The following is a 24,559-nucleotide window of genomic DNA, read 5'->3' as shown; positions in this document are numbered from 1 at the left end:
TTGCATTCCACAGAAGTAGGAATAAGCACGTACTTTTGCTTTCTTGAATGATGAGTATGGCTGATCTTAGTGCGATCAGCGATACTGATCTATAGTCTCTTGCAAACACTGATGTGCCCAAGATGCAACGACGATAGTTTCTAAACTTATCAGTTCTACACAAAATTGTATTTTTTCACCTAGGAACCTTTAAAACTGTGTGACTACAGTTCAGACAGTCATGTAGAATCCTGACCATTGCACAACTAGCTGAGAATGAAAACACCAAACCCAAACATAGGTTGAACAGGATATATTTTTTTAAATCAGTTCTTCATTAAGGTTTTGAATGCATGTGTACATGAAAATTTATATTAAAAAATTAAAAAGGAAAATCTTGTTTGTTTAGAATAACTCTGAAGTGCACAAATATTGACAAAAGCTAACAGAAACAAAAATACAGCTCTCTGCTTTTTTATTTAGTGTTGCAGTTACTTAGAGCTGGCAAATAAACGCAATCCTCTGAGTTGGAGAGTCTCACAAAAAGGACAACATTTTATTATATACATAGTTCTGATGTGCAAGTATGCAATCAATATGTACACTTACATTCCTAACTGTTTACATCGTTCTAGAGTATTCACAGTAGAATCAAGCTTAAGGTTAGAAATGTGAAAAGGCCATAACAGTGAGAGAAACAAAATATCAAGATATGCCTTGGGATTTTAAGACATTTTAAACTACTTGTTAATAGATTTCAGATGACTAAGCTAGAATTTAATTTTGGAGCAGACTAAAAATAGACTTGTTTCTTAAATTAACAGTAATGCAATATGCTTTTTAAATGGTTTCACAGATGGCAGTAATACCACAAGCATTATTAATCAGTCTTCTGGCTTGTAAGCACTAATACTGACCAGAAAGAGCTTGCCTGCAGAAAAGCTGCTGCAACCATCCCTGTATCGGTGACTATGTCTGTCCTAGTTCTGCATGTTTATATGCATTCCCATGCCTACTCTGCTCTTATAAAATGACAACCAGTTTTCTTAACCCCCACTACTTTACGTGGCCATATCCACTGCTCGCTGTTCGTAAGAGGTGTAAAAGAGAATGTACGCAGCTGAGGATTTCACAGATGATGATGAGATCTCAGATACTTCATGGTCATCAAACTTAAACCAGCGTTGTTTCGCAGCGTTTTTGCAGTAGGCTGTATAGTGCCCTCCATCCAACCCACCGTAATGATTCTGTAAATAGAAGAAAAGAATGAATGGCTTCAAAAGCTGCAGTTTCATCCCTTTTTAGGGAAACTACCTAGAATGTGAGATTTTTACTGAATACCAACCATTCTTTTTAGAATATAACTCAACCTGCACCAGGTAGGCAGCCTGGCTGCCTAAGACAGGCTAACCCAAGTCTTGGCATAAAAAGGAGCTGAACTTTGAAATGTGATGTTGTTACTTACTGAAACTGAAAACAGATTGTATCGCTTCAAGTTATTCTTTGGACCAATAACATACTGTGAAAGGTCAAGAGTTTCCAATGGGAAATCTACAGAAGTTTGAAGCTTTTGCTTCCATCTTCCATCATAGGAAAATCTAGAGAATTAAAAAGCATCATTTAAGGTTACAGGTTGTTCACAAGCTATTGTAGAATACTAAACATGTTTGTTTTCTCAGTTTTTCCCAGGATATGATCTCAACTCAAGCATTCTGCCCCAATTTTGTTAATGCTTGCACCTGTGTTTCTTAGCACAAATGAAAAGCGATTACTTGTGAAGGTGCTTTGTGAACTAAAGCCTCAGGAAAGATGCAGCAGATGAAAACAATTCTTGCAGCTGGAAATACATCCAGAACTTTCTATAATTGAAAATGGTTTGCTACTGCACTGGCACTATCAATCCCCATCAAGGCTCGGTCACTTCATCCTAATCAATTTTCACCAGGCCCTGTTTCTTACCGTTTCAAGTGCACAAGCAGAACTGGTGGCAATTTCCAAATCTCTATTTTTTTCAGAGAATCCCTTCGTGTTTTGCAATGGCTACAGTAAAACCTATTGTTATCGGTGAGCTTCTCCTCTTTGGAGAACAGTCTAAGGCATTCCTAAAACAAAATACAGACACAGATTGTGAAGGGCAGGTATATGTGAAAGCAGCATAAATGTGTATTTCCTATTCAGTTATTAACCATCAATTATTCAAGTGCTACGTTTCATAAAACCGAGGAAAAGTGAATGAAATCCATGTGTGGAAGTAAATTTCACTGTGGACATTAAGTAGCCTCAAGTACTTAGAAATTTACACACAACATTTTGTTTGAAATCACAGAATATTAATACTATGACCTACAAAAGCAAATATCATGCATGTTTTTGCTGCTATTGCGCTTTCAATATTCCCATCCTGCTTGTATATTTAGAACTTTTAAACTTTTTAATTCTCATGAAGTTATAAGGACTCAGATGTTTGTGTTTCAGATTAGTGTAAATTAAGCTGCAATAATAACCAACTCTTTCAAGAACCACAGCAGAAGCAACGTCATAGTTATGTCACAGTGAAATGTTTTCACTTCAAGAGCCATTTCTCTAGTTCCCCCGTACCTGCAGTGTACATTTACTAGTAGAGGCAAGCGGTAACGACAAGTACATGAAAGCCTCAAAGGTTCGGGACTTCTTGTGACATGTGAGACACTGCACTGTAGACTTGAACTGGCCTTGAAAGAGTGCCACAATAATGGATTCATTGAGCTGCTTGTGTTTGTGCCAGGCTAGTTCTGCTGCTCTGAAGTCGTCAAGATTATCGTTGTTTTCTTCTTTGTGCCTTTTCCTGTTGTCAGCCTGTGTAACACAAGTTTGAACATCATAACCATACGTTAACATATATAAAAATAGGAAATCTCTATAGACAAACATGCTATTGAGTATTTGCAAGAATATTTAAACATATCAGAGTAGCCATCCATTTCTTATCTAGTTAGGCTTCTTCCATTAATCCCGTCAGTATCCTATACTGTTTCAAGCTAAATTCTTTCATTAATTCTGAATACTCTCATTTCCTTCTCTATAAGGTTCCAGTAACAATCTTCTAAAATAAGAGGCTGTTTTTTAAATTTCTATATTTTTTATCACCTGTCAGATGTATCATTTATTACAAGTGTATTGCTTACTTTATTTAGGTCTTCATGCAAGCCATCCATTAGGAAGAGAAGCAACTCTTGGGAGTCCTGTTGGCTATATCCTGCAAACTGGTCATTAATCTTCCCAATTGTAATTTTAAAGTCTTTTGGACTGATGTACTTATACTGTCCTGTCCATAAAGCTTTCATTATTACACCAAACTCTTCAGCCACTTCACCTTTATGCCCCAGGAAATTTGACCTATACAATTAAAGAGACAAAAAAAAAAAAAGGTAAACCCTTCACATAACTTACTTTTATTATTAACTTAAGATGTTATCCCAGTTTCAAAGTTGTTTCTTAAGACCAAAAAAACCTGGCTGTTAGAGTGAGTTAAAATGTTTGAGTTATTTGGTTCCATATTCAAGACTGGGCTGACAGAAGGTACGGCTGTTTCCAGCTTGCTTTGTAAACTGCTATTTAAATATCTAAGGACAATCTAGGACACTTGTATCTCTCAGTGTGGTGAGCACAATGTTATTAACAGTGCCCAGTAAAACCTATTTTGTCACTCACACACATTTTGAAAACGTCAAGACTCTTCCAAGTTATCTTTTGTCTCATACTTAAAAAACAACCAAGCCCCAACCCCACTGAGTGATTTTCTTGAACTATCAAAAAGGCAGATTTTCTTCCTTCAGTTATAAAGGATGAGATTACCTGTTAATATCATCTTGATACAAGTTTCTGTTAAAATAATCGGCCAGGTGAGGTGCATTGCACAGACACTGTAATATGGAATTCATATAGCAAGTGTTCCCTAGGTTACGAAGTCCTGTGAGAGCTGGTCCCGATCCCCCAAACACTGGATTGAGATTCCGAATTTGTGATGCCGAAAGTCTTGAAATTTCTGCTTTAGTGTAACGCACTGGTCTGGAAGGAAGGAATTGCTTTTTAGGAATCTCAGATTTGACAAGGCTGTGTACATAAGCCAACAGAACCACCCTCCCTCACAGGGAATGAAATATCCTGGCACAAGATGTCACCAAACGCTGTTGTTTAAGGTATTTAAAACCAGTTAATGCCATAGTGAGAAAGCCATATGCACTGGCCTATAATAAGGCTGAGTTATAGGCTCCAGCAGTTGTCAATGGATTTTTGGTGTTTTTTTTTTTTAATTCACAGATAAAGAATTAGCTGTTGATTCAACCCAGTTTAAAAACTGAAAACTGCATTTTGTAAGACTGGTATTTAATATATTAACATCAACACCACAGCTTAAAAAGCAACTATTGTCCAATTACACTATGACCTCTGAAATGTATGTTAATAACTTACATTAATTTTCAAAAGGTAACTCTCTATACATTCAATATTTACCAATGAAATTTAAGTCTATCAGTCCTGCATCCTTTCAAACCTACTCAGAAAATATTAATGATTTTCAGTTGGTTAAACACAAAGGATGTCCTATAGGACTGTCATATGCATGAGCTGTGGTGTAACTTATTGAACATACTTATTGTCACGATTGACTGCAGGAGTTACTGGAATTCTTTTCTTCTCTTCCTCCTGAATGGCTTGGGTTATATCTGGGGAAGAGTAGGAGCGCTTCAGTTTGGAGTGCTCTCTTTCTCGTTCAACAGTCACCTGTGGCTTGGGTTTATGAGTTGGAGGGGTTGATGGAGGAGTGGATGAAGGAGCCATTTCTGGTGGATACATATGAACACTATTTGTTGGCGAGTGATAGTAACGAAAGGTTCCAGTGATTGGATCCAGAAACTTGGGGAAGAAAACACAAATTGTTTCAAAACCAAGTAAAATCCATCATTAACTTACTTACCTATTTTTAAGAACAGTGCATGAGTTTTTCAAACATTGAGATGTTAACAGTGGTGACTGGCCTCAACCCTTAAAGGATTAAATTTACTGGAAGGCACCACTTCCACCAAAATGCATGTTAAACAGCAACTGTTTAGTACTAGAAACACCAGATGAGGTCTCCTAGTTCCATTATAAATAATGTTACAATTCAGAAAATAATCACATGGAAGTTAAAGGGGAAATAATAATTTAAAAAAAGAATCAAACAAGATTTAACTGAGAAATAAGACATAACTGAAATGCACCACAAAACTGCACAAGGCAATGTGATTGTACTATCAGAAGAGACAGTTACCTTTGCCCAACCTGCAGGCAGTCCTGGTATTATCCTTCCCATTTCTTCACTTCGTGCTCTCATTAATGGCTCCCGCAGAGACTAATAAACAAACAGAAGGGTCAGGTACATGCAGTTACTGATGCAGAGCAGCAAGCTGCCTCTGCTTCCCCTGTAGAGTTACATGATTCAATGAAAAACAGTTCAATAAGAAATCCTCAATTACATCTGGAAATACAATTTATTGTAGTGGTAATATAGCACTACTGGTTTGTATCACTCAATCTAAACAAAACCCCTTTGTTGACAGGCTTATGAAAAACAAGTACAATTCAGCCTCACAAAAGTCTGAATACTCAATTTCTTCCCTAAAGAAGCTACTTAATTAGCAATATGTGCTTCTGTTAAACACATACAGATGATCTTTTCTCCCTTTCAAAGCGGCAGACAAAGGAGTACGCATGAACTGATGAACAAGTGTGGAATGCTTGTTAATGCTACCAAAAACATATGAAGACTTAGTGAAAACTTCAAATAATTTTTTCAGATAAATGACATGAAAAAAGCAAATAAACAGCTGCAAACACAGCACAGTTTTAAGATGATGACTTAAAAAATTGAAATGAGGTGGAATTTAACATAATAACCATAAATTAACTGTGCTTGATTGTTTTGGCTACATACAACACACTGTATTTACTTTAAGTCTTTCAGTATCTTGTTCAGAATCCTCTATAAGGGGTCCTGGCTTTTGATCTCCACTCTCTGGTTGTTCTTTAACCCCAGTTTGCTGTAAAAGATTTTGAGAGAAAGCCTTCAATTTCCATCTGGAATGCCAGAGAAGAATGCTGATAAACCAAAATAAGGAAAAAGCAGAATTATATTTTCTTTTTTGATTGTTAAATGCATGTGCCACAAGTAGTGGTTGGAGCAAGTAGCTACTCATCATTTTTATTCTTCCTAGTCTATACTATAGGAGATTTGCTGGAATAACCTGTGTAGTTGAATGTTGTGTTACATAAGATAGTCTGTTATGTAGCTTTGAGAGCTCAGAAATGAAGTGCAAAAGTTCCACCTACGCTGCTTCACCTCCTAAAATCCATGGGGTTTACAACTTGTTTTTAAATGAAAGACCTCTTTCCCTTTTTCCCCTCGCTGTGAAAAAGCTTCTCCACAAAAAAGGCAAACTGTGAAGCCAACATTATGAATTTATTTTATCATAGGCTGTCATTTGGGGATTATGTGAAGTTGCTGTCAGTCAAAAGATCATGGATGACTGTGATAAGGTTGCTCAGGAAGATTTATTTTGGCTTCCTTGTGCATTTGCATTACACAAGCATCAAAATTTGGTCAAATAACAAGTGCAATTGCAAAGAGAAAGAAAAATATCCTAATACATGTTCCTGAGAAATGGTTTTAAGATATCTGTTCTGTTATTAACTCAGCTTCACAAATAGTTCCTGATGATTTTTACTCTCAGAAATTTTGTGAGGATTTATTTCCCCCCAGGAACTTGAGGGAAAAAGAGGAACTGTGACCTCCCCCCCAAGAAAGTCTGAATGGGACTGTTTTCAGCAAAATTAGTAGGTGAGGGTATTGCTTTGCTTCCTACAACAGGCAAAAACCCCTGTTTTATCAACATTTATGCAGCTGGGGGCACTAAACAGTTTGTGATGATAATGTAATTCTGTCCTAGCATGTGTTAAAACACTGTAATATACAGTACAGGTTGGTACAAGAGATGAAATGCCACTATGGCTCAATTTTTTGAAACTGAGGATTGCAGCCCTGCAGCCTACAAACAACCCCTCCTAGCTCTGTGTCAAATGGGAAGTTTTATTATCCTGTCCATGCTGCCCATCTACCAGCAAGAACCAAGGCTGCCTGGCAAAAAAAAGCAAACAAAACAAACCCTAACTGCTTGGTTTTAACTTTCACTGTTATTTTTGTGTAAGAATGGCCTAAATAAAAATCCAATTGTGTATTAGAATTTCTACACTGATCCTAAAGTATGCACTCAAAAATCATCCTGAATAATTACTCCGTTTGGTGACGATTTTCTCTTTTTCACCAACCTTGCCTGAAATAGACACATCACCCAGTGCCCGTCTCTGCATTTCTGGTGTTCGAGTTCCCTTTTCTCTTTCTTCCACAGATATTTTGTCAGTCTCAACCCTTTTTGCACCAATGCTCTCTGGTTCATTTTTGTTTTGCCTTTTTGCTTCTATTGCTTCTTTGTGTGCTCTTTCTTTTTCCTTTTCCTCCTGTTCTCTTTTTATTTGTTCATCCCTCTCCTTCTGTTCTCTGTCCTCTTTGGATTGCTGTTGCTTTTCTTTGTGTTCCTTTTCTTTCTGCTCCTCTTTTGCTCTTTGTTCTTGTTCTTCTATTTCTCGTTTCAGTCTCTCTCTCTGTTCTTCCTGCCTTCTCTCCCGCATTTCTTTTTCCCGTCTGTTTTTCTCTAGCAGAGCAGCAGTTTCTGCATGTACACGACTTTTTTCTTCTTCTGTCAGAACGATCTTTGTGTCCCGTAATGGCTTTGTGGACCGATCTGGAACTATTCGTCCATTCTCAACAGGCTGACTGTCACTGACTGTACTGTGAGCCTTTGGTCTGTTATCATCAGGGATTTTTAGTGAAGGCTTTTTAGTACGATCAACCTGTAACACAAAGTGTAGAACAACAATTCACTATGGCTATTACTGCTCTGTTAGGTAAGATTTATTTCAGTGAGATTTATGAGAGACTAAAGATGATATAAAGTTGACTTCTGCCAGAGAAATAGTAAACCTTCCATTTCATCAAATCTGGTAACTGAAAATGCTTGTTAGTAAAATCAGGTATCACTTCACTTGTAGATGTGAGGTAAGACTCAACAAGCCCTACAGAACCATAAGAACAGCATTAAGCACTGATTACTGCAACTGTTTATTTTCAAGCTTTCAAAGGTGCGTATTTTAGGGCAATCAGGCTGCCTAATTTGGGTTTGAACCTCAATCATGTGACAGAGCATGTGATTAAAGCAGATCTGCTTGGTGCAAAGAGGTATTTAAGAGTGGCTTACGCTCAGAAGTAGGACAGCAAGTTGGTTTTGATGCTAAACTGGAAGCTGTAGAGAAATAAAAGCTTGTCTAGTTCCAGGAAGACAGAAGTAAGGTCTTGGAATTGGCTGACATTAAAGGAAGTATCTAGAAGGGTGAAGAGTTTGACTTTAGCCTTGTGGTCAAAGGAAAGGATTCCACACAGGCATATTTAGAAAGTTTAATCCCCATGAAAGGAAGAAACAAATTCCTATACTCTCACCACTAGGCTAAGAGTCACAAGGCACCTAAATGTTTTATTATTTGAAGGAAGATACAGTCACTGCAAGTGGACCTTTGGAATAGGCAAGGTAAGCTGTGGCCTAACTGCTCTCCCTGTCTTTCATTATGTTTTGAGTAGAAAAGTTTGCTTACAGACTTTCTGAATTAATAATCAATTGCTGACCTTCAATTTTTCTGGTGCTCATATAAAAATATCTTGAAAAGCTCTGCAATTATGTTAAGAATATTCAATTTCATGAAGTTCTGTAGATTGGTTACCATGGCTTCATAGACCACCAATAGTCTCTGTACCAATATACTTGTGTAGAAGGCTTAAATACTGAGTATGTTTCCTTGTGGGTTTAGGCTTCTGTGGTGGGTTTTACAGATTCACCTGATAACTAACTCTGAAAAAAAAGGAACACTGCTTACCTCAGGGATACTTCTTGTAATTGATACTGGATTAACTACAAATGAACTGTCAGACTTGGGAACAGGAACATTCTGTATGTTTGGTCTGTTAAGTGATTTTAGTCTCTCTTCCAAATTATCTCCCGTTTCCTCATTTTCAATCACTTCTGTTGGAGGTGGCTTTATAGCAACAACAGGTGGAACAGGAGCTGGCTCTTCCAGAGATGGATATGTAAAATCCACTATAGAAGGGGGGAGAGGATGGAAGCATGAAATAGCTCTTATAAACACAAAAGCAAAATAACCCCCATATTCCACCCCAAAATTTAGACTTAGCCAGAACAAGGCTATCCCAAGCATATTTTAATGAATTAGATACACCCATTAATTACAAACACCTGGGGGCAGGGAGGTCATCCTTTATACTTACAAGAAACAGTCACTGCTTCACTCCTGCTATGCTGAGGTGGAGTTACTTTAGCATTTGTTGTGTACTGGGGAAAACAAAGGAGCCAATTTTCATAACCTCCTTCTAGAATTAAAGGTTCATTCCGCAGTATAGTTTTGCTTTCCCACTGTAAGAAAAGAAAAAGTTTCAAATTAAACAATTTAAAAATAGAAGAAGAACTTTTGCATCTTAACAGTGTTGTTGAAAAGTCTGTGTCTCACCATTACATTGAGACATGCTGTTTTTGAGATTTTTAATAAGAATTAAACAGGCTGCAAAAACCCTTTGACCAACAGGGATCTTCTTTGTGTCTGGAGAATGCCTAACACAGGTTCCTGGCTCTGCCTACTACACTTGGAACCACTTTACTACTACTTCAGTACCAATCCTCCATGCAGAAAAAAAGGTACTTTTATTACATGATTTGCTTCAGTTTCTTATCTGGTAAGTTTGCTAAGTGACTGGAGCACTGGCTTTAGAAAGCATAATAACTTTCTGAAATACCCTTGAGAGTTCTGGCTCCACATTGCTCTCCTCCTGAGGCCCTCAGTATTAGAACATGAGCAAAGCAAAGAGGCTCAGAGAATATTCTGTAAAGCACTAAGCAAGGAGAACTGCCTGAACTATCTCTGAATCCCAGTCTTGAACAGAAACGCGTAACAGAAAGATGCACAGTCTTTCACAGGAGCCATTTATATAACTAGTACAACAACAGCCAAAGTTCTGTCTTGAACATTTTCTTAATACTGAGTCTATAAAGTCCCTGTACTGGTGAATCTCAAATTTAAATTTCTGTTTCTCTAAAAGTTACATTCAATAATGCAGAAAAGTGACCCATACTCCAAATATATCTGGGGTCTCCTTCACCGAAATGCCTGACTGACAGGACTGCAAAGCAGCCAGCCTTCTTGGCCTGCCTGTGCGGGTGGTGAGCCAGCTTCCACAAGGAAGGAATAACAGTTGCTAATACAGGAAAGAAAGTGAGACCGTTTCTGGCAAACTGTACTATGTACTTTCCCAAATAACTCCGTCAGTTAGAACTCATGAACTAGTGACTGAGGAGGGGAGTTGAATCATTCTGCTGTTAACCTGTTTAAGAAACGACACTGTCCTCTACTAGAGCCCAAGCATGGGAATGTGAAACTTCAGACTACACTTCTGCTATCAAAATAAGCAGTCTTTGAAAACTGAATCAAGATGATTGCCTAAACGGTCCTTAAGACTTCCATATACTCTGTAATTAAAGGTGCTTTTAAGACCTTAGTTACTGAAGTGAATTAATACAAAGTGTGAAACTTGCCAACCTTAAAAAGTGCATCTTTCAAGCTCTGCAGAGTTGTTCCTAGCTTTAAGTCTTCAGCAGAACTAAACCAGTCTAGGAGTACAATATAATCGAAGTGTCCTCTTCTCTTCCATGGATCTCTAGAATCCTCTGGGAGTCTAGTTTCAATCCAATTAGCAGTAACTCTGAAATGTATTAATATGCATTTAAAAGGCATGTATTAGTAACATTTTTTGTCCAACAATATACAATGCATATAGGTTTGTAAGCTTGGATAAAATAAATATGGTTTGACTTGAAGTCAGCCCATGCAAGAACAGAGCTGTTCAGATATATACCAGTGGGTGAGATGTATCAGGCATTTTAAAACCAAGTGTACAAGCTTTAAAAGCATATAATTTTTTTTCAGTCAGTCAATTTATAAAATTAAATATTTCACTATCATTTAACATTATTTCATACCCAGGACGGATAGCTTCTTCTGGGACACTGACAGATCTTGGAATACAGGATTCCTGATAATCTTTCAATCTTCGAGCATCCATTATAAGCAATTCAATATTTTCATCCGACATCATTGCAAACAGTCTCTCAGCTGTGACTGCTCCTTGAAATAGAGAAGTTATTAGATGTAAAAAGCTACATTATAAATGGAGATAGCTATGATCACATCTGACTGCTGCAATCAAGGCTGCATGCATGAAAGAGAGAAGTCCCACTGTTATGGAGGTGAGACACTATAGAATTAACACACTGGACCTTTTGTTCCCACTATTGTGGTGATCAGTGCCTGATCTGCTGAATTAGACAATACTGAACACTTCAGTGATAAACTAGTTTAACTTTTTGTGGTCTCATTTAAATCAAGCTATATAGGCAAGCATTTGTAAACTACATGCTTCACATGTTCCTCTTTGGTAAAGAACAACTTTTTCACATATTTATTAAGGGAATAGAAAGCAGAAGGGCAGGAAGGGAACAGAAGAATTTCTTCTTTAACTACTAATAATGTATCAGAGAAAGTTGATATATTTCATCCTTGCCTAGATTTTTCTCTTATCAGTTGAGGAGACATTTTTCTTCCTAATTTGACCAGTTAGGCTAGTTCACCTTTAGTTATTCAACTGCTGAGAAATTAAGTACAGCCTTTTAAGCTCAGAAGTGATGAAGCCTGCTATACAGAGCTTAATTAATTACTAAGTCACTCTTAGTAAAATGTAGGATGCTAGAATTTCATCAAAATCCTCTGAAATAACTCTGAAAAGAATTGCAACTGCTCGGGTGATAGGTGCATAGTCATATGAAGACTTTTTTCACATCTATGTGAACACTGCATCTCTTACCACTTGGACTGTCAGACTGATCCTTTCTCTCCAGTGAATGCTTACTCTCACCATTAATCTGTTGGGGAAAAAAAAAAGAAGTTAGTTTAATACCTAATACTCAGAACCAAGGTGGCCAACTGACTCTCACAGAGCTCAAAGAAAACTGATCAGACTGTAAGACACAGGAAGAAACCTAGAAAAAGAAAGCTTCTTGTACAGAATAGATGTTATTGATAAATGTACTAAAAAGACACCAAGGTTGTTGCTCTACCTAGACAGAAGCCAGTTAAAAAGGCAATACAACCTCGGACAGCATCACCTGGTATGCTGCTGAAAAGTCAGCTCTCTCCTAAACAGAAAATGTTATCCGTAACATCAGCTTATTAGCGTTACCCTGGGTTTCTTAACACTAGCCATGTCTAACATAAAATAGAATTTAACTTTACAAAAACACCCTACTCTATCTTCTGCAACACTTGGAGGTTGGTAGGACTCATCATCTTCCAAAGACATGTCAATGAAGGTTTATGGGAAGTGTAAGATAATTCAAGAAAGCCTCACGTGACTCAGAACTACTAGTAGAAATCAAACGCTAGATTAAAGGTATGCATTTAGACCATATTAGAGAGTTTGTAAACATCTTTAGTTACCCTTTGGTTTTTTCCTTTGGAATCCACAGCACTTTCTGAGGTGGTTTTGGCTGAACTCTTTCCATCATCTTTTGGTTCTTGCTTTTTCTGCAGCTCTTGTCTGTCCTTCTCTTCAAGTTTTTTCCGAACTTCAGCTTCCTCATATCTACGGGGGGAGGAAAACAAAAGTCTTTTCTTTCCACATTACACTACTGGCTCAGCTGCACAATTAACACGAGAATCATCAAGTCTTCAGGAGAAAAAGAAAAGTATTTAAAGTTTAAAAAAGAAAAAAAAGGAAAAATTAAGGTATTGTCTATTTTGTATTTCAACAAACCCCATCTTCCTCCATGACTGCATGATATTATTTCTCCCACTCTTGGGTTGCTTTTCTTATTCTTAGATCCTGTTCTGGCTCCTATTTCACAGACATTGCTCTTAAGGGTTGTTTGTTTGTTTGTTTGTTTTTAATCTAAACCTATGGCCATGCTTAGCTATGGTGTCACTAAATATATCAGGTTTTTCATTTTGTAGAGGAAAAAGTAAGTACTGGTGATTTAAAGGTAAACATCAGTGTATTATAACAATCATGCCAGGTATTTTCTTCGGATTTGCAACAGAGCTAACAATTACAATTAGGAGTAAGTTAGCCTGGTTAGCTGAATTTCCTTTTTGTAAGAAGATGGATCAGAACTATTTATATATCTGGTAGTAGTCACCTTCAGAATGTAAGCTGGCTATAGTATAGTTACGTCCTTACCTGTGTCCTTGCTGTTTGTTTCAAATGTTGGAGCTACAGTGAAGTCTATGCAAACATCCCATATACTTGAGAGTTTTGTTGGACCTAGGTCTTGCATACAGCTGTCCTTTTCATAAAGCCTTAGACTTTAAAATTAACCTCCCAGCCCTTTGCCATTGTAAGGACAATCACGATACTCTAAATCAAACTTGACCTCCAAACTACAGCTTTTACATCACCAACTACAGGTTTGCACAGTCCCATCACTGTTATGTTCTATTATATTTAATATAACTGAGAAGCTTAAGGGTTACTAATGATCCATAAAACAAAACCCCAATGTTTTGAACCAACTATTTTAATGACTGAACCAAGCAGTGAATCATGAACACTGAACTGCACTAGTAATTGCTTGTTTTAATCAGATGCTGCCTAATCAGGATTAAAATGACAACAGTAGAGCTGTAATTCATATCAGAAATACTCTGTTAATAAACCAGATCATTAAATCAAATTCTGCCTCCAAGTCTATTCTATTGATTGGCCACTGATAGGAGGCTGCCAGTCTGCAATTTTATTTTTTAAACAGATTTTTTGATTTGGCAAAGGCATCATAAGTTAGAACAGAGCATTTTGTTCTCATCTGGAATTACTGGCACTAAAGCATATTTCAGATTTTACTTCAGTCAATATGGAATATTTACCTATTGATTTCCCATATATGCCTTTGAAGCACAGAGTAAGAATGGGTCATTCACACAGCTGTTCCTGCTCCTATACGAATGACGTTTCAGCAGCTCCACTTTAGTTAACAATTAACATTCAAACTATTTGCAGAAGAAATTGCACAAATAATTTCCCTGGAACCACTTCTGTAGTTATGCAGGAGTCATGTTTCGTTTCTATTCCCTTTATATACATTTTGCCCAGAGTAGTTGAAAGTTATTAAATCTGTCAACTTTTGGAACTCTGTTCCTTTCATAAAAAGCCACAAGTTACTAAACAGTAGTCTCTATTTTGGGTTTCTATAATTCTATCAGTATTTACAGTGAATTCATAGCTCTGTAGACTACGAATTAAAAATAAAAACCTAAAGACTGTTTCACACATAATATCATGAGACATCTTTGGAAAGTCTCTTTCCATACAGGTGTAACTACTCTTACTTTCTTGTTCATGTAAACTAACTTTACGAATTAAGCACTTTGAAGTGCATGTGGCAGAGTTAGACAAAAGGTGTAGCAGCTAGCTACAGAATCAAAAAATGTGTTTTGTTAGTGTAAATTAAATCCATGCTAGGAGGACTTTTTAATGTATGTAAATATTAGGAATATCCATTAGTGTGCTTGGTTTCAGATGACCTTATGATGAAAAGGGTAAGTAGAAAATGGCTCGATTATCTTGTGTGTGTACGCATGTGTATATATATATATATACACATACACACACTGTGGTTTCTTTTTATTAATCATTAAACAAAAATGGGAGACAATATCAACAAATCATAGTTACAAGAATTAAGAGACAGTGTATACACTGGCAAGTAACTGGAGTATGTGATGATGAAAATTATCTCTAATACCAGATCTTTGTGAATAACAATTAAAGAACTCAAGTTTTGGGTATCTAAGGTCTACTCAAGTGCAATCCCTTCCTACTAAAGGGATTGCATAAAACATGCAACTGCATAAAACATGCAACTGCACAGGTACAGGCTTCAGGTACAATGAACAACATCATATCTGTTAACTGTATTCACATACCTGAGTTTAAGGCTGTCTGACAGTCTTTCAGCTTCTTCAACAGCTTTTACTAAATTTGTAGGTCCAAGAATTGAATGAAAATAATCCTAAAATTACAAGCATCACCCCACTTATTATTAGTACAACTTTATAACACTTACTTACATGCATATTAAGAGCCACTAATGTGCAGAGAATTGGTATTATAATGCTATTAATGCCAACAAAAGGAACTGTTTTGAATCAAAATAATTTTTCTCTCAAACATAATTTTGTTAAGTAAAATTATTCTATAGCACTAATAAGTAAAGGCAATTCCTCCAAAAAAAGGTTGCATGAGAAAGATGAAATACCTTTCCCTGAAAATAACAATCACAGATTTTACAATTTATATACCTTATGTATATTAAAAGCAAACTGTAAAAGCAATTAACAACAGACTTGTCAAAAACAGGAAGGAAAAGATGTCATCATAAGTTTACTTAATACCAATGTAATCCTTTTAACATGCATTAGTGCAATTCTCTGTACTTCTACTACTTCTACCAATGCAGGAGAGGCCAGTCAAAAAGCTTTTATACCTGTTGCTGCTTAAAATCAGGTCTCTTTTTAATAAAGTTATAAACAGACATATATTTCATATACAGGATGTAGGCTTTTTCTTCATCTCGGTCCAATCTGCTTTCCTCCGCTGCCTTGAAAATCTTAAGGGCGCTCTGCACATAACTGAAATAAGAGTAAAGCAGGTGATTGCTGACTTGTTCCCAAACACCTTTTCATTAAAAGATGCCATTTTAAGTGTCCACAGCTTCTGTCTCCATATATTAAGTGTTTGATTTTACCATCTTAATACAAGGCTTTTATTAAATATCAATTACAATCATGCTCTTCCAAATAATGTTTCTCTTTGCTAGCTTGTTTACTAGCCTTATTTAAAATCTCCCATAATTAAATAGCATACTGAGATATAGGAAAAAAAACAAACACCTTTTTAAAAACACCTTTTTTTTTTTTTGAGGAAAAACTACTTTATAGTAAGACAAAATGAAATAATTGTCTAAGAATGCTGGAGGTAAAATATTCATATATTTGCTAAACTTCTTAACATTAAGAATTTGCATTTATGTAGCCTTTTCTCAAGGGGAACAAATTTTCATGGGCATTACGCTCTGACCAGGTCATGTTTGGGCAGTATGTCAAGTTGCCTTCTGTAGGCAATAAGCATATCCCATGTAATAGCTGAGAGATCTATACATAAGGCTATCAACAATTTTATATCTAATAAAACTAACTGAAAATTTAGATCCACAACATAGTTGTTCTGGAACCTGCTCAGAAGGGTAGCACTAATACTTCCAATATTAATACAAATAAATTATATATACCTCTTTGTACTTGTCTTTTCAGGTTTTATTTCTATCTTCGTGTTGAGGTCTTCCAATGAAGTAGAGAGATACAGCTCCTTAGGTACAGAGGCCACAGCAGGCATGTTAATATTGTTACTTATGTCCCTTCTAGGATGGTACAACTTCTTAGAAGTCTCTATCAGTATTTTTCTGGAGATAAAAAAAGAAGTTAAGCAGAGCCCAATTACATTCCAATGACTTTTAATACAGTTATAGTTACCATCTGGGCTTATTACCCTATCTATCTCTCCTTACATGAGCCAGCATGAGATGTAGAGTGGCTCAACAGTTAGAAGTATAAATTAATCCTCCCAAAGTGACAGACTTATTTAAAACCACTCCAGGTTTATCAAGAACGCTAGTGATATGCTGCTAACATAAGAAAATAAGAAATTCTGACTTAAGAATGTTCAAAATAACCATATTCAGCAAATATATTCAAATCTAATGCCAGTAGGTATATTATAATTAGCTGGCTTCTCTGTACTCTGGAATTTGTGATGGCTAATTATATCACTAGGTTAGCACAAACCTTTGTGAGCACATGCCACACCCCTGCAAAGGTGACTTCTAATGGTAAGAGACAAGCTAAGGAAATAAAGGTTGCTACAGTTAAAGTCAATTTGAAACTTCCTGAACATGCTGTAGGTGTTAAAACTCATAGGTACCATTGTCATTCTGCTTTTATTTGGAAGTGCTCTCCAGGTAGCCATGAAATAGTTCAACAGAATACGGCCAGAAAAGACTATTATATCATCTCATCTGACATTCTGCATAGAGCAATCCAGTAAGTCTCGTACAGATAGATAACTAAAAATCTTTGAATCTAATACACGATAAGCTATTTTAGCCCTTGGGGCTGGCAGGGGAGTAACTGAACTCCTTCTCAAGCGGTAACACATTAAAGTGTTGGCAAGACCGAGGAATTAAGGGGAACTAATTAGAAGAAAGATGCTCCTCAACATGATCCCAACAAATACCTTATTTCCCAGTAGTGAAAAACTCGCATTGCCTTTGACAAAATGAAGGTAGGGCATTTTCCTTCCACCCTCAAGGTGATGATTAGAGGGTTAAGTGTGACCAAAAAACCACCAGCCAGTGACCTCAGTGAAGTTTCACCCAACTGAATCAGTCTATAGCTGATTGCCACCAAATGAGGTGGTCTCGGTTTCCCTTCCTCTTTCTCATGCTGGTCTGGTACTTGCCTAACCTCTTATTGAGCTACTTCAGTTTGCTGAAGAGGTGGAAAGACTACACAGCTTGTGCAAGGTGCACAGTTGGTGTGAACAGCTGAGAACAAGAAGCTGAGATAGGAATGGGATCCCCATGGCACATAGCTGTTACAGTCTGAAGTATCGTGGCATGTAGTACTAGTAGGTTGTCTGTTGTTGGTCTAGAAACAGGTTATGAAATAAAGATACTAACCCAAACCTTTGATATTTCCATGTTGGAAATAAATACAAAAATAAGGTAAGATACATGTCTAATGTTTTTTTTTGTTTAAGGTCTGGCATGCCAAGGTCAGACTAAGCAGTACGTAACTGGATAGCTTACTACTTGAACACAGATGCTGTACTTGCTAATTTGCAACTACATAGCAACTTTTCAAAGCTGATAAACTTGTCAGAAATCCTTCTTTAGGAGACCAATTTACAAATAATTCTAGAAAGTAAATAATGAAGTCCTCACACACCAATTTCAATGCATAAAATTAAAAACATATCCCATACCCCGTGCACCTTAAAACATTCTCTTTCCTATATAAGGTGTCTTATGTTCAACTTTTATCAGGGAGATACACAGGTGCTGAAAACAAGGCAGAAAATTTATTAGAATTTAGTAGAAACAAAAGCATTTAGTAGAAACAAAACACAGATACACTCCCTGCCCCAAAGTAAAGGACCTTTCCAATCTAAAAGCCTTTTCGCCTAAAGCTAAAGAAAAAAAGGACATACTTTTTACAATCTCATAGAATTGCAAAGAAAGGCTTCGCTCTTACTGAGTGCTTGTCTATTTCTACCTTCAGAGCATGTCTTTACCTGGCTTTTTTTCTTTTTTTTTTTTCTCCTTAGAACTGTAAATAGACTTAGTCTTTGAAGCTTTAAGTCCTTTCCAAATATATCTTGAATGTTTGCTCTGTTATGTAACCAGTATTTTCTTAATATTAAGTGGCAGCATTTGGTTTTGTTCTGACAGAATATTGTAACCAAATATATAGTCCAAAAAAGATACAAATATAACATTACTGTGTCTGTGAGCCTATGAGGAGAAAAAAAACCCAACAAGATTATGTGGAAGATGAAACATTTAATGGAAGGCAAAAGATGCCAGTAGATTTTTCAAGTGTTGCTGGCATACCTTGATATGGGCAGCTTTTCTGGAACCCCTTCTATACAAATGAAGAGTAGCTGGATAAAAGCCAAACCTGAGTTTTGGTTCAGAACAAAAAAAACTGCTCTCCATGTTTTCCTGCTATGGTTACTAAGGTCTAACTGCAGGTCTTTAAATTGTCAGACAAGTTTAATGCTGAAGTTTTATTTTCTGATCTGAAGAAATTTCTGTATCTTTTTTTTCAAAACATGAGCTACTAACCACAGTATCCAATAATGAAGTATTACTCTGATCTCCCACAACACTGCAATTCACACAATATGCTGCAGTAAAATGAGTAAGAATGGATTAAGAATAACATTTTCCAGCTTTTTTTTTTTTTTTTAAATTTCTCAACAGCCTACTAAATTGAATTACATACAGGATGTGTCACAAGTTAATAGGAGATTTCAGTTGCAGTTTCTAATTTACTCTTCTATTGAGAACCTTAACTACGGAACTATAACCAGTAATTTCAGTTTTATGCATCATAAATCCCCTAACTGGATTTTAGTCAGTAGTGGCCTCAGACTGACCACTAGTTAGTTGCCAGGTGACTGACTGCTCAGTCTTGCTCATAAGGACCCTTAAAACTCCGTAAGATTCTACTAGATTTTAAGATAGGCTTGAACCTTGACTTTCTCTTACACTCAAATGAACAAGGTTTGGGGTTTTTCTTCTTTGAGCAGACTTTGGGAAGATGATGAGCTTGGAATCCAAATCAGCTCCTTCATATATAAATATAACCATCTGATGCTGAACACGAGTTTTTGCAGATTCCTAACTGCCCTGGTCTCAGTGAAGGAATCCAGCAAAGTTGCACAAATAAAAGACATTCAGGAGTAGCTAACATACAGCAGTGAAATGCATGGAGACAGACTAATCTACTTCAAGCTCTGTACAAGGTCTGTATTGTTTCCACTAGAAGAGCTGCCCTGAACTGTATTTTCTTATCAGAATCGTGTCCATTTTATCAGGATAAACTCTTGCTGCTCCAGGTGGTATTGACTAGATTACATTCACTTTTGCCAAACATTCCATTTCTCTGCACACTTATAATCACCATACCAATACAATGGCAATACTGAGGCATCAATGAACCCTTTTAACTACATATGTGGCTCTTTCATACCTCTACAAGGATGAGAGGCATCTTCTTTCCCAGCAAGAAAAGAGAACTGGGTCATAAAACCACAAATACAAGGGATTGAAGAAGCCATAATAGCTATATATACTATTGGTCAACCCTGTAAGGAGGAGGAAACAACTTATTTCAGGTTTGTTTTTTTTCTTTTAGTAAGATCAAACTCAAACCTGGGGATCATTTCTGCCCCCAGCTGAAGTGCTATCTCAAGCTCTTGTTTCATACTTCAGAGTGCTGTAAAGCATATGAGAAGACATGCTTGCATGTTCATAGGCATTTAAAATATTTAGAATGGATAGTTCTACACTGACAGGGAAACACACCTGTTGGTAACAGGCTTTACAACATCTAATTATCATGCTGTTTCACTAAGGATATGAGTAAGCTTTAAGTGGAATGACCATAGCAAGAACAACACACAGAAGCAGTTATACTGCAAGCAGTGTACACCAACACAGTCTGACATAAATTGACATGCTAAGTACCATGCATCACCAATTCAGGTATGTAATATTGTTCACTTCTTTTTGCCTCCAAGACTTGAGCAGATGAGAAACAGGTTTCTCACAAGCACTAAGTTTCCCAGTTTTCTTGGAATTAAGTTTTACTGTCTGTACTCTGCACACAAGAGTTGGTTTTGTTAAGATCATCAGTATTAATCTAGAGACATTTTAATACAACTGAATATACAATCAATCAGCGTATTTATCTCTGTAAGCCCTCTAGCTTGCTTCCAGGCCCTGGTCTTCTAACTCCATGTGCATAGGCTGATTATAACCACTGGGGCCTCCTACTGCAAGGCCATCATGCTCATGCAGACTGCCCAAACTTTCATCATTTTGCTGGATATCACCAGTGATCATGGCAGTAACATGTCACGGGTTTGTCTTTGGCCTTGTACCACACTGAAACTACCTGTACCACCATGCTCAGGAACTGCTCTTTTCACACAGTGAGAAAGTAACTTCTGACAATTTGCTTATCCAGCAGTGTAACTGATACTGATGAAAGACACTACAAAATTAAGTTGCTTAAAGCAAAATAAATTGGATTTTATACATAAAGTTTAAAAGTTACTCAAGCTAAGAAAAACTACAAATAGCTTCACTTCTTACTAACATAAAGAAAAATCTCAAAAGTGTGTGCAAACAGCGTAGGTGACGTGAAGCCGGGGAGGTAACAGACAGGCTGAAGACTTCTCCAAGTCTGTAACCGGGCGGTTAAAACCCTCCGGCCCGGGTGCAGGCCCAGGGCACGGCCGGTGCTATGGAGTCCCCATGACACCGCAGCTCGCTGCCTCTCCCTCTCCAGTCAGAGGAGAGCACCCTGGGCAGCGCTGCTCCCTTGCCACCGGCCTCCAGCCACTCTCGGGCTCCGGAGCGGCTGCTCCCTACCCCGCTCACGCGTCACCTCGGCTGGGATGCGGCTCAGGGGGGCACTGCGGCTGCCCAAGGTCACGTCGCCAGCACCGGGCCGGAGGACTACGGGCTCCCAGCCGGACCAGGCCCGATCGTCCCCCACGCAGCCCAGCCCGGCTCCCCCCACTCCCCGCAGCCCCTTGAGGGCCACCTGCCTCCCCCCGGCGGCGGGGCCGGGCCCAGGGCTCCCCGCCAAGGGCGCCCGCCCCCTTCCGCGGCGGCCGGAGGGGGGCGTGAGGTGAGCCCGCCCGCTCTGCAGGCCTCGCTCCATGGGGGCCTGGGCGCCACCACGGGCCAGCGCGGTGGGCCAGTCTGTGTACTCACCGCCGCAGAGGACTCGCTGCCTCAGCCCGCCGGCCCCGGGCAAGCCCATGTCCGACCGCGGCTGCTGGGGGAACGCTACGCGGCCATAGCTGTTGAGGCGGAACTCGGCGGCGTTCCTCCCTACTTCCCTCCCGAGCCGCCGCACCCCCGGCAGGGCGGGGACTCTTCGCGGCCCTATCCGTGCCGCGGGGCCGGGCTCGAGCTGAGGTAGGAGGCTGGCTTCCAGCCGCTGTCCCGCGGGTCGTGTGAGGTGCGGGAGGGCCGGGCGAGGACCGTTGCCCTCGCGCAGCTCCCTCGGAGGTGCGAGTGTCTCTGGGGTGGTGCGAAGAGAAGGGAGACGCAGGGTGGCTCAGATAAGTACCACCCGCGCTGGCTCCTTGGGGCCAACCCTGGAGGAGGCTCCCGGGGAGCGTGGGGTCGCCCCCAGCCTTACCGCCGCCGCCGCCGCTGCTGCTACACGGGCGCTCCGCAAGGCCGAGGCCGCCCCGGCCTGGCAGCACCACCTGGCCAGGTTCTTCGTTTCGTTTTGGGGCGTTTTGTTATCGAGGCCAAGCTACAGAAAGCGGGCTCTGAGGTCTGTCGCATTTCACGGGACACCAGCGTTTGTATGCGGTGTTAAACTGGCCCTTCTACTGCAGTGCGAGATTTGGTGTGGGAAGGAGAGACACCTCCCCTTACGAAAATATCCTTTTTGTTTGCAGAGAAGATTGCATTGACTGGGGGACATTGTAAGTTCAGATCTCGTTTTGTTTTATTGACACCTATGTTTTCTGTGCAGCTTGTGGTGTTACTACAAGCATTGTATCTCAGGGATGGCAGCAGTATAGTCATGCTGGCAGTTGGAACACGGGGAAAAGGGAGAAAAGAGGGTGGTGAGCCTGTTTCCAGTCAGTGAGGCAGACTGTGCAATTGAGATCTCATGCAAACAGAAAGGTAATCTATCCTGCCACAGTCCCTCTGTCCCCTGTCAATGTTTGGGATTCATTTAAGAAACTTTAACTGGGCAGTGTTAGGTTTATGGTTGGATTTGATTACCTTAAAGGTCTTTTTTCAACCTAAATGATTCTGATACTTTAACCTCCTGCTCCATTTTGACAATGGAAACTTGTGAACAGGAGCAGTTTCCCTTGATGACACTTTGGGAAACAAGGAGGTCATAAAGCCATGTCTTCATGTAGCCTTCCAAAACACTAGTGATGCGTTTGCCCAGAAGTCCTAATTGTATTGCAGTACTTAATGGTACAGTAACGCTGTATTGTGTATGTGAAAGACTCAAACAATATCCTTCATCTCTAATTGCAGTGATTAGAAGTGCTCAGACACGTAAAAGGTTCTGGGAGAAATTATGATAGCTCTACGTCTTCTATATTGTGCAATCAGGGAGGTTAATACCAAAGGAAGTTGATAGACTCTTAACATTAAACTGAACTGAGTAATACCACTAACACAATATTCTTTTAAGGGCCTTTTTCAGAACTGTTCCATTTGTTTTAGCCAAGATGATGCACAGAAAGTTGTGAGAAGATGAAAAAAGTCCATTGATGTCAAAGCTTGGACTCCAAGTGTGCAAATTAATGTGGAGTATCATACTAACTGCTTTCCAAACTGGACTCAGGGTGTCCCTTTTATTGTTTCCCTTCTATAAAGAAATTGTGTTATAAAATCTTTTGGTCTTACTCATATAGGCAAACTCCAACCATATATAGGAAGGTGTTGGGGAGCACCTGCCTGTACAATGAGCTTTATCATATTAAATAACTTGTTAAAACATGTTAATGTTGACTGCATTATGACATGCTGTGTTGTTGCCTTAGGTCAAACCACATTTTCTTATCAGCATGTTTGTTACTGTGTCGCAGTACTGAATAAAGAACTTTAAACAGCAGAAATCAGTGTGCTTCAAAATAGAATGTATTAGGTTATTTAATTAAAAAATATAAATGACTATAAAGTGGTACAAAATAAAGGAGAAGAAACCAGGTACTTTACAGATGTGAAATGTGTTTTGACTTGCCTGCATAAGACATGAATGTCTCTCTCTTAAATGTACTTTTGACATATTCTATCCAAAAAAAACCCATTAAACATAATTATTTTGAAGATGGAAGTTGTGAATGTAATAATTAAAACTCATAAACAGTGTGAATGGACTAAATGCAGACTGCTTTCTTCACCTCTACAAAAGATTTTTAATAATACAGAACATTTTGCTTTTCCATAGCACTGCAGCTAACATAAGGCATTCCTTCTTGTTGGTGCATGCCTGTTGAGGACATCATAACGTTTTCTATATCTACTGCTACGTGTAAGTGAAAACCCATAACATAGCAAGCTAAATGCTTGTTGAGAGGCATAGCCAGTTGCCAGCAATGGAAAAGAGATGTGATTAAGGCTGGATTTAAGGTTTCTACACTCTGGTAGTAAGTGACAGCCCCGAGAGTTGTCTGGATTTGTTCTCTAGTGCCGCCTTCTGGCTGATCGCTTCTGGAAAAATAAAGTCACCCTCAGACAGGTGACAACATGTAAAAGATTAACTGGCTTTCCAAAAAACGCATGGAGAATTCCTGCTTGCAGCCTAACTCACACCAAGTATATGGCAAGAATGGGAGAGAGCCCTGTCACGGTCGTGTAGGCCTCACTGCCACACTGAGGCAGGAGGACTCTTCTGTTGCTGCCTGTGGGAGACATGGTTTTCTATGCTGGACTGAACAGGTCTGTTTCAGCAGTGACACAAGGACTCAGCTCTGTGGTATTTATGAGGTGATGTTCAC

The 24,559-nt window shown here is 38.7% G+C and overlaps 1 protein-coding gene across 2 annotated transcripts; it reads right to left on the bottom strand.

Moving 5' to 3' along the window:
• Positions 1-278: 278 nt before the first annotated feature.
• USP8 (ubiquitin specific peptidase 8) lies at positions 279-21,959 on the bottom strand. 2 transcript variants are annotated; one of them, XM_061347325.1, is made up of 20 exons: positions 21,789-21,959; positions 16,512-16,682; positions 15,708-15,852; positions 15,148-15,233; positions 12,667-12,811; positions 12,035-12,092; positions 11,154-11,298; positions 10,714-10,876; positions 9,392-9,536; positions 8,983-9,203; positions 7,327-7,908; positions 5,952-6,041; positions 5,273-5,353; positions 4,613-4,875; positions 3,814-4,026; positions 3,144-3,354; positions 2,578-2,814; positions 1,939-2,081; positions 1,445-1,577; positions 279-1,226 (listed from the first exon to the last, which is right to left on the bottom strand). In XM_061347325.1, the coding sequence occupies exons 2-20, from the start codon at positions 16,613-16,615 to the stop codon at positions 1,041-1,043; spliced, it is 3,351 nt and encodes a 1,116-aa protein (XP_061203309.1). In that variant the 5' UTR covers positions 16,616-16,682; positions 21,789-21,959; the 3' UTR covers positions 279-1,040. The 2 variants fall into 2 exon arrangements, with proteins under 2 accessions (XP_061203309.1, XP_061203311.1); XM_061347327.1 differs by lacking the exon at positions 5,952-6,041 and having other exon boundaries at positions 21,789-21,956.
• Between the last annotated feature and the right edge of the window lie 2,600 nt (positions 21,960-24,559).

The sequence above is a fragment of the Neopsephotus bourkii genome, unplaced genomic scaffold (assembly GCF_033783945.1).
Source record: "Neopsephotus bourkii isolate Nb327-2 ecotype Australia unplaced genomic scaffold, CSIRO-AGI_Nbou_v1 NB_318, whole genome shotgun sequence".
Taxonomy (NCBI): Eukaryota; Metazoa; Chordata; class Aves; order Psittaciformes; family Psittacidae; genus Neopsephotus; species Neopsephotus bourkii.
Note: the sequence above shows the minus strand (reverse complement) of the source record. Positions and strands in the feature narration are given on the sequence as shown.

Bases quoted from the DNA above. Each gene is read 5' to 3' on its own strand.
- USP8 (XM_061347325.1), bottom strand. From the start codon at position 16,615: ATGCCTGCTGTGGCCTCTGTACCTAAGGAGCTGTATCTCTCTACTTCA. The intron at 5,354-5,951 runs GTAAATACAGTG...TTTGTTTATTAG, and splicing joins AAGATACTGAAAGACTTAAA to TCTCTGCGGGAGCCATTAAT. The intron at 3,355-3,813 runs GTAATCTCATCC...TTAATTGTATAG, and splicing joins TATCAAGATGATATTAACAG to GTCAAATTTCCTGGGGCATA.